Below are 9,898 nucleotides of genomic sequence, written 5' to 3'. Positions count from 1 at the left end.
CAGCGACTGCAGCTTTATGTGTAAAGCATATTGTTTAAGCAGCAGTGGGAGGGTGAAGCTGCATGACCTTTAAGTCGAGAGATGCTAAGTGGCATCCTTCACACAGTATTTACTTGTGATCAGGTACGCTTGAGGGGTGCAGGGTGCAAAGAGAAAGAGAGAAATAGGGCTCAGAGAAGAGATGAGCGTGGACACAGTGCAGCAAGAGCAGATGGGCAGATCCATATTTCTTCTGCTTTAGTTTCTAGCCCTGCATCTAGCGCCGTAGAAAGTGGGTGTGAGAGGAGGAAAGGGGAGGGCCTGTGCTCTCTCTGAGCTTGCCCAGCCTCTACTGCCTGACAGATCACCTTCTGCTCCCAAAGGGCCAGTTTCTATTCGCCATGACTCATGCTTATTGTGCCAGCGGCCCACTCTGCCCTGCAGCCCCACAGGTGGTACAGGCTCAGTGAGAAGGTTTTCGCCAGGGTAAGCAGTGGAGCGCTGCACAATTGCGCCTTCCTGCCTCCCAGCTGCAGCCCCAGCAGTTCAGACCCAGCGCCAGCAGGCGTGCTCGGTCGATCTTCGAGCTGAAGATGCGGCGGGGCTGGAAGATGGCTCTGTCCGCGGGGCTGCGGGGCTGCCGCCGGGTACTTTCCTGGGTGCCGGTGCTCGTTATCGTCTTCGTCGTGCTCTGGTCATACTATGCCTACGTCTTTGAGCTCTGCCTGGGTAAGTGGAGCTGGGCACCTAAGGTAGGGAAATTATGCTCCAGCATAACCGTCTGCCCTACCCTTAAACTGGTGTTCCCTGTGTTCTTAGCCCTCACACTGCGGTTTTTTATTTAGCTCCCTAGAGAGCTCCCCACCTCCAACCTCTGGCTTCCCGCAATATTTCTTGTGACTCCTGCCCCCCACGAGGGTCCTACCTTGTCGCCATCGCTTCCCACCTAGGATTTCTTACATTATTTCCTGGCCTTACCACAAGAAATTCCATGCTTTTCCCACTAGGTCTCCCCTTTCTCATACAAGACAAACACTTGTGCCTTGTTTTCTCATTCTGGGGACTCCTGCCCTATCAAAGTGAGGAAACAACATATCCTGTACCCTTAAACTGTCCACTTACATTAGGAACCCCACCAATGCATTAAACTTGGAGTCCCACATTTCTTTAAATCCTCTTACTAGCAATCTCAAAATATTTCCTGTGATTCTCTTACTAGGCTTTCCTTTTTCCAACGAGGGGATTTATCCTTTTCCCATATTCTCTCACACTGGCTGAAGTGCTTCACATCTTCTCCCACATAGGACCACCCAGTATACCTTGTTCTACCCCACTGAAGTTACCCCTTTTCACAAAGTAGTAAGACCTCCATTTTCTTCTCCTGTGAGCTTCACCATTTTAAATCTTCTCCAATGGAATGGGAATCCTACAATACATCCTGCCTTGTTCCCTCACACTAGACTTTATGCCTTGTTCCCTGACTTTATGACACTGGAGTTCCCCTTGTCTCTTGCCTTCCTACTTTGAGCAGCATTCAGTACTTCCCTTAGAGGCTCCATATTATTTTCTGACATCTCATACTAGTCATCTTGCCTTTTATCACACTATGGTCCTGCCTTGTCCATTGCCTTCTCACACCAGAGTGTCCTCTTTACTCTCCCACAGGGTTTCAACAATACCCTTTGTGAGCTCTCATACCCCTTCCAAGGACCACTACTTTTCTAATGATGATCCCCCTTTTCTCTTTTTAAAAATCTACTCCCCACATCCTGCAGTCTTCTTCCACTTTTAGCCCCACATTTTGCCATCCTTGTTCTCCAGGGTTTCTTATTATTATTTTCTGTTATTTCCCACTAGGATTGCACTTGTACCCTGTCTTCTCAAACAAGAAAAACACCATTTGTTTCCACTGGAGTTTCTAATATTTCCTGCCCCTTTCAATGGGAACATAATTTCTTGTCTCCCTTTATTAGACCACCCATTTTTAAAATGTGAGGTATCCTCATGTACTCTCTCTTTGCACACCAGGGAGCATTATATCTCCTCCATATCTATAAAAAGCTTCCCACAGTATATTCTATTCTTATAAACTGAGAATTCCACAATATTTCTAGACATAAATCCCATGACCTTATCCTGTGTTTTCCCCACTTGGATAACCTATCTTTATTACTAGTGTCCTTATCAGTTCACAGTGGACTTTTCATATAATATCATGTCTCCTCACAACAGAACCTGTGCTTTTCTGACAGTGAGATCTCCCTTTGCCCCTATTCTCTCATATTGAAGAATTTCCATCTCTTTTCCAAGATTCTACTAATAGTTATTGTCACTTCAATACTAGAATCTGACTTCTAGCACCCTTAAACTTGTGTCCTATAATGTTCCCTGTTCATTCAGTGTGAGCTCCCAGTATATTTCCAGTCCCCCCACATTAGGACTCCTGTTTGTTCTGTTGGACATCTTCTCCCAAGTCCTTCCAAGACTGCTTTATTTCTTCATACCAGATTCTTCTCACCTTAAAAATTATAGCTAAGGCCTGGCCGTGCGTGGCTCAGCGGTTGAGCATCGACCTAGGATCCAGGAGATTGCAGTTTGATTCCAGTCAGGGCACATCCCCCCTGGGTTTTGGGCTCGATCCCCATTTAGGGGTGTGCAGGAGGCAGCAGATCAATGATGACTCATCATTGATGTTTCAACTCTCTCTCTCCCTCTCCCTTCCTTTCTCTGAAATCAATAAAGATATATTTTTAAAAACATTATAGCTAGGGTCCTGTTTTTTCTACCCTAAGACTGACTTCACTTGTAACTTCCTTCTCTTACATATTTGAGAAAGCAATAGTCTATTTCAAGTAGCCTGGGATTAAGTAAGGAAGCAGGAGATAACCTTTTCCAATATAGAATTTTCTTTTAATCAGTTCTTTGCATCAGAGTTTGAATTTTCCCCATCTTCTTAGATTTATTATGGAAAATGCAGAAAGAGTTATTAAAATTAAATTCAATTAGTTGCCTTCATAGATACAGATTCTAGTTTTGCTTTTCTTTTTATCTAAATCTGGTATTGAGTGAGCTGTGCAATGACTGGCAGTTTTTCTGTTCATAGACCTTACCATCTTGCTTTTTTTGAAGAATTAATTGAAGGGTTAAAAGTTCAGCTCCATCATTATGGTATGGACTTTGTGCCTAAGTTCAATGCCATATTGCAAATACCATTAAACACATTTTGGAGTTTTTCAATACTGACCTGCATGAGCTTTGCCAAACAACATTTTAAAAATTAATAATGATTATGGCTTGTACTTATATAGTGCTTAATCTGTGCCAGACTATATTCTAGGTACTGTAGCTATATTAACTCTCTCTATATTAACTCCTTTAATCCTCACAATAACCATACAAAGCAGGTACCATTACTGTCCTCGTTATGCAGATGTGCAAACTGAGGCATAGAAGAACAAAATGAGGTAAAGACCAAGTTAGAATCAGTGCAAATAATCAGCTTTCCACAAGTTTTTACTAAGCCATACAATATTAAAGATCAAAGGAAATGTAGAGCTTATTTATTTTGTTTTATTTAACATATTCACAGAGCACTTGTTACATGTCAGATACTGTTTTTAAATGACTATATACACCTCTCTCGCTTGCTCTCCCTCCCTTTAGCTCTCTTTTAATCCTCGTACTAACCTTATGAGGTACATATTATCATTATTCCCATGTTAAAGACAAGACAACTGGGACACAGATGGAGCAAGAAGCTTTCCTAAGGTTACAGAGCTAGTAAATAGCCAAGTTTGAATGGCAACCCAGGCAGTACGCTCCACAGTCCATCTTTTAACCACCACAGTATCTTAACTCTCTGCCTCCTCTAAACTAATACAGAGGTCAAAACTTATGAATCACAGGCCAAATGTAGCCTGCAGGTGAATGTTATTTGGTCTCAACAATGTTTTCTTAACATTTTGCACCAATTACTATTATTTAAAAAACAGGAGAGTAAGGTAGCCTTGTCTTCCAACTCTGACTCCATCAGTCCATCCTGTCATCTTCATTTTACAATCTTTAACAAATTGTTGACAAATTGTAACCTTTCTGGGTTTCAGAAAGGTTAAATGAATTTTTTTCTAAAGTCACACATTTAGTAAATTAATGGAAAATTGAATGTCAAGCCTGCCTGATATCAAAGCAATACAACCAAATTAAAAGATTTGAGTTTCAATATAACTGAAAAAATAATATGAAGGACTTAACTTCTTTCCAGAAATAGAACCTGATGTCTTTTTATCTAATGTGAGGTTAGCTCTAAAACCAAAAATGGTATTTTTGTCTTACAGTTCTTAGAGTGTGAATTCTGCCATTTACTAACTAGAAGACCTGGGGAAAGTTGAGAAAATTCTCAACCTCAGTTGTCTCATATAAACCTTATATGTCTGCTTGTTCATTCATATCACAAATACTTGCTTAGCATCTACTATATGCCATTATAACATTGTTGTTGTGAGATTTTATATAATATGTACATGAAAAGCATACATTACAGTTGAAAACACATTGTACTAATTTATTAAGTAGTAACTTGTTATTACTATTATTAATGATGGTTTAAGGAATTCTGCTTGGTTCAAGAAAATAAGCAGCTCAGACTTTTAGATAAGGAACACATTAAGAGTATCCACATTTTTGTGTATGTGTGTCAAGTAAGATACTTGTTTTTTTAAATCTTTACTGTTGAGAGTATGGGGAAAATAAGGGGGGGCATCTGTAAAGGTATCCACTTTTTAGGTAAAATTCACATAACAAAAAATTAACTATTTTTTAAGTGTTTGATTCAGTGACTTTTATTACATTCACAATGTTGTACGCCCTAACTAATATCTAGTTTCGAAGCATTTCATCACTCCAAAAAGAAACCTCATTGTCATTAAATAGTCACTCCCCATTTTCTCCTGCTCCCAGTCTTTACCAATCACTGATCTGTGTTTTGTCACTATGGATTTACCTATCCTAGATGTTTCATATAAATTGCATAGCACAATATAGGGCAGGGCAAAAGTAGATTTACAGTAGTTTATATGGAAAATAATTGATAAATAATATACAAGAATAAACTGTGTTTCCCATACTCACAACTGTAAACCTACTTTTGCCCCACCCAGTATGTATCCATTTGTGTCTGGATTGTTTCAATTAGCATAATATTTTTTAGGTCCATCCAAATTGTAGTATGTAAAGATACTTCATTCATTTTTATGGCTAATATCCCATTTTATGTACATACCACACTTTATCCATCCATTAGTTGATGGACGTTTGGGTTGTTTCCACCTTCTGTCTATTCTGAATAGTACTGCTCTAAACAAGTATTTGTACAAGTATTTGTTTGAATACTTTTTTCAATTCTTTGGAATAAATACCAGAGAGATGGGTGGAAATTGCTAGGCTGTGTTCTATGTTTAACTTTTTAAGGAACCTCCAAAATAATTTTCACAATGGTTGCACAATTTGACATTCTTAATTGTAATGTAAGAGGCTTCCAGTTTCCCCATATCCTCACCAATACTTGTGGTTTTTCAATTTTATTACAGATATCATAGGTGGTATGAATTTTAGGATCAGCTTTTCCACTTCTGCAAGTGCCACAGTATTTTAGAGTAAAGGCCCTCTTTTTTTTTTCTAAGAAGTATATAACTTCCAACAGAGCATTTTTCAAGAAAATATTTTCCCTTGGACTTATTGACTCCTTACAGATTTTAGGAGTGAAAAGGACTTTAAAAGTCAAGTCCCCTGCCTAACTAATGTCTAAATATCCTCTACAACATTTCCAAATGTTTGGAATGAGAAACACACTCCATTTCAGTGCTGCCAGTCTGGTTGATCATCATTGTCATTATCATCGTCATCATCATCATCATTTTTTCTTATAGTGAGCCAAAATGTGTTGACCTGCAATTTGTACCCACTGTTTTTTTAAAAAATATATCTTTATTTATTTCAGAGAGAGGAAGGGAGAGGGAGAGAGAGATAGAAACATCAATGATGACTCATAGATTGGCTGCCTCCTGCACACCCCCTACTGGGGATTGAACTCGAAACCTTGGCATATCCCCTGACCGGGAATTGAAACTTGATCTCCTGGATCACAGGTCAATGTTCAACTGCTGAGCCACACCATCCAGGCTGTACCATTGTTTTTTTATCTTTCCTCTGTTCTTGGATCATATAAACCAGCCATACTTACACATGACAGTCTGAAATTACTTAAAGACAGCTGTTCCCCACCTGGAGATTTCACTAACTCCCACTCATTTCCCTATATACACATTGTCTCATTCCAGCATTCACAAAGCACTGTATAATCTTCACTCAAAAGTGCTGTAGCATGTGCCAAGCAAATAGGAGTTAGGATCTCTACTTGTTTAGCAGTGAATGTTCAACGATAGATGTAAAAGGAGATATACCAAACTCCAATTTGTCAGCTACTCTTTTTTAAAATTTTATTTTTCAATTATAGTTTGGATTCAAAATTATTTTGTATTAGTTTCAGGTATACAAATAGTGGTTAGACAATCATATACCATACAAAGTGTTTCCCCCAATATTTCAAGTACCCACCTGGCACAATACATAGTTATTACAATACTGTTGACTATATTCCCTATGCTGTACTTTACACCCCTGTGACTATTTTATAACTATCAATTTGTACTTCTTAATCTTGTCATCTTGCTTACCTAGCCCCCCAACCTTCTTTCCCTCTGTCATTCATCATTATGTTCTCTGTCTATAAGTTTGTTTCTATTTTGTTTGTTCATTTATTTTGCTCTTTAGATTTCACATATAAGTAAGAGCATATGGTATTTGTCTTTCTCTGTCTGGCTTATTTCACTTAGCATAATATCCTCTAGGTTCATCCATGCTTCCACGAATGGCCAGATTTCATTCTTTTATATGGCTGAGTTAAATATTCCATTGTATATATGTACCATAACATTTTTTAAATTAACCTTTATTGCTGAAAGTATTACAGGTGTCTCCCTTTTTTTCCCCTTTTCCCCCCTATTGTACCACATGATCTTGCTCATATGTGGAATATAATGAACAAAATAAACTGATGAACAGAACAGATCCAGAGACATAGATGCATGGAACAGACAGACTATTCTCAGAGGGAAGGTGGGGGTGGGGAAGTAGGTGGGGAGAGATTAATCAAAGAATTTATATGCATATATGCATAACCCATGGATACAATGACTTTTTTATCCACTTGTCTATTGATGGGCACTTGAGATGCTTCCATATCTTGGTTAATGTAAAAAACACTGAAATGAATATAGGGGTGCATATATTTTTTTCAAATTAGTGTTTCAGGTTTCTGTGGATATATTCCTAGAAGTGGAATTGCTAGGTCATGAGGTAGTTCCATTTTTAATTTTTTGAAGTAACTCCATACTGCTCTCCAGAGTGATTGCACCAATCTGCATTCCCACTAACAGTGCATGAGGGTTCGCTTTTCTCCACATCCTCCCCAACACTTGTTGTTTGTTGATTTATTGATGATAACCAATCTGACAGATGTGAGGTGATATATTCCTTTTTTAAAAAATATGTTTTTATTGATTTTCAGAGGGAGAGAGAAAGAAGGGGGAGGAATAGAGAGGTAAAAACATCAATAAGAGAGAAACATTATCGATCAGCTGCCTCCTTCATGCCCCCCACTGGGGACCGAGCCCACAGTCCGGGCATGTGCTCTGACTGGGAATCTAACCAGTGACCTCTTGATTCCGGGTTGATGGATGCTCAACCACTGAGCCACACTGCCAGACTCCCTGTGGTTTTAATTTGCATTTCTCTGATGATCAGTGATGATGAGCATTCTTTCATGTGTCTATTGGCCATCTGTATGTCCTCTTTGGAGAACTGTCTATCAGGTCTTTGCCCATTTTTGTATAGGATTGTTTGTCTTCCTGGTGTTGAGTTGTATAAATTCATTATATATTTTGGGAATTAATCCCTTATCAGATAAATTATAGGCGAATATGTTTTCTCTTATGGTGGGTTCCCGTTTCATTTTGTTGGTGGTTTATTTTGCTGTGCAGAAGAATTTTTATCTGATGGAGTCCCGTTTATTCATTTTTTTCTTTGTTTCTCTTGTTCTAAGAGATGTATCGGTGAAAATTCTGCTACTTGGATGTCTGAGATTTTACTGCTTATGTTTTCTTCTAGGATTTTTTATGGTTTCCCAACTTACATTTAAGTCTTTTATACATTTTGAGTTTATTCTTGTATATGGTGTAAGTTGGTGGTCTATTTGCATTTTTTGCATGTTGCTGTCCAATATTCCCAACACCATTTATTGAAGAGCTTGCTTTTACTTCATTGTATGCTCTTGCCTTCCTTGTCAAATATTAATTGACCATAAAGGTATAGGTTGATTTCTGGGTTCTGTTCTATTCCATTGATCTATATACCTGTACTTTTTCCAGTACCAGGCTGCTTTGATTACAATAGCTTTGTAGTATACTTTGATATCCTGTATTTTGATCCCTCCAACCTTGTTCTTCTTTCTCAAGATTGTTGTGTCTATTTGAGGTCTATTTTGGTTCCATATAAATTTTTGGCATATTGTTCTAGATCTGTGAAATATGCTATTGATATTTTAATAGGGATGGCATTGAATCTATATATTGCTTTGGGTATTATGGACATTTTAATGATGTTGATTCTTCCAATCCATGAACACAGTATATGCTTCCACTTGTTTGTATCTTCCTCTATTTTTTTTTTTTTTCCAGTAAACTATAGTTTCCAGGTTTAGGCCCTTTACTTCCTTGGTTAAGTTTATTCCTAGGTACCTTATTGTTTTGTTGTTGTTGTTGCAATGATAAATAGGATTATTTCCTTGATTTCTCTTCCTGAGAGTTAATTATTGGTGTGTAAAAATGCCACCAATATCTCAATATTAATTAACACTTAAGTCTTTTATCCATTTGAGTTTATTCTAGTGTATGGTGTTAGAAGGTGGTCTAGTTTCATTTTTTGCATGTACTTGTCCAATTTTCCCAACACCATTGATTGAATAGACTATTTTTATCCTATTGTATGTGTTTGTTTCCTTTGACAAATATTGACTATAAAGGTGTGGGTTTATTTCTGGGGTCTTTATTCTGTTCTATTGATGTCTGTGTCTGTTTTTATGTCAGTACCATGCTGTTTTTTTAAAAAAATTATCTTGCCCAGCCGGGCGTGGCTCAGTGGTTGAGCATCGACCTAGGATCCAGGCGATCAGGGTTCCATTCCCGGTCAGGACACATACCTGGGTTGCGGGCTGCAGCCAATCAATGACTCTCTCATCATTGATGTTTCTACCTCTCTCTCTCCCTCTCCCTTCCTCTCTCTGAAATCAATAAAGATATATTAAAAAAAAAATTATCTTTATTGTTGAAAGAATTACAAATGTCCCTTTTCCCCCCCCATTTACCCCCTGCACTCTGCAACCCCCCCCCCACCCCAGGCCTTCACCACACTACTGTCTGTGTCCATCAGTTATGAATATATGCATATAAATTCTTTGGTTAATCTCTTCCCTTCACCCACCCACCCCCACCTTCCTCTGAGATTCATCAGTCTGTTCCATGCTTCTTTTCAGTTCTATGGCTTTGTAGTATAGTTTGATATCAGGTAGCATGATTTCTCCAACTTTGTTCTTTCTCAAGATTGCTATGGCTATTTGGGGTATTTTGTGGTTCCATATATATTTTTAAAACTTTTGTTATAGTTCTGTGAAATATGCCATTGAGTCTTGATAGGAATTTCACTGAATCTATAGCTTGCTTTGGGCAGTATGGACATTTTAATGAGGTTAATTCTTCCTATCCTTGAACATGGTATATGTTTTCACTTACTTGTATCTTCTTCAGTT

The 9,898-nt window shown here is 38.3% G+C and overlaps 1 protein-coding gene across 3 annotated transcripts in view; it reads left to right on the top strand.

Annotated features, from left to right (window-relative positions):
* Positions 1-557: 557 nt before the first annotated feature.
* Positions 558-9,898, top strand: part of ZDHHC15 (zDHHC palmitoyltransferase 15) — a 166,394-nt gene continuing 157,053 nt past the window's right edge. Inside the window, exon 1 of one of the 3 annotated variants that reach the window (XM_087813659.1) lies at positions 558-708. In XM_087813659.1, the coding sequence (XP_087669785.1) occupies positions 573-708 (136 nt within the window). In that variant the 5' untranslated portion in view covers positions 558-572. The remainder of the gene's footprint in view (positions 709-9,898) is intronic. The other 2 variants (XM_016203894.2, XM_087813658.1) reach the window with 2 other exon arrangements.

This window comes from Miniopterus natalensis, chromosome X, assembly GCF_054644295.1.
Source record: "Miniopterus natalensis isolate mMinNat1 chromosome X, mMinNat1.hap1, whole genome shotgun sequence".
Taxonomy (NCBI): Eukaryota; Metazoa; Chordata; class Mammalia; order Chiroptera; family Miniopteridae; genus Miniopterus; species Miniopterus natalensis.
The sequence above is the reverse complement of the archived record's forward strand: the minus strand, read 5'-3'. Positions and strand labels throughout refer to the sequence as shown.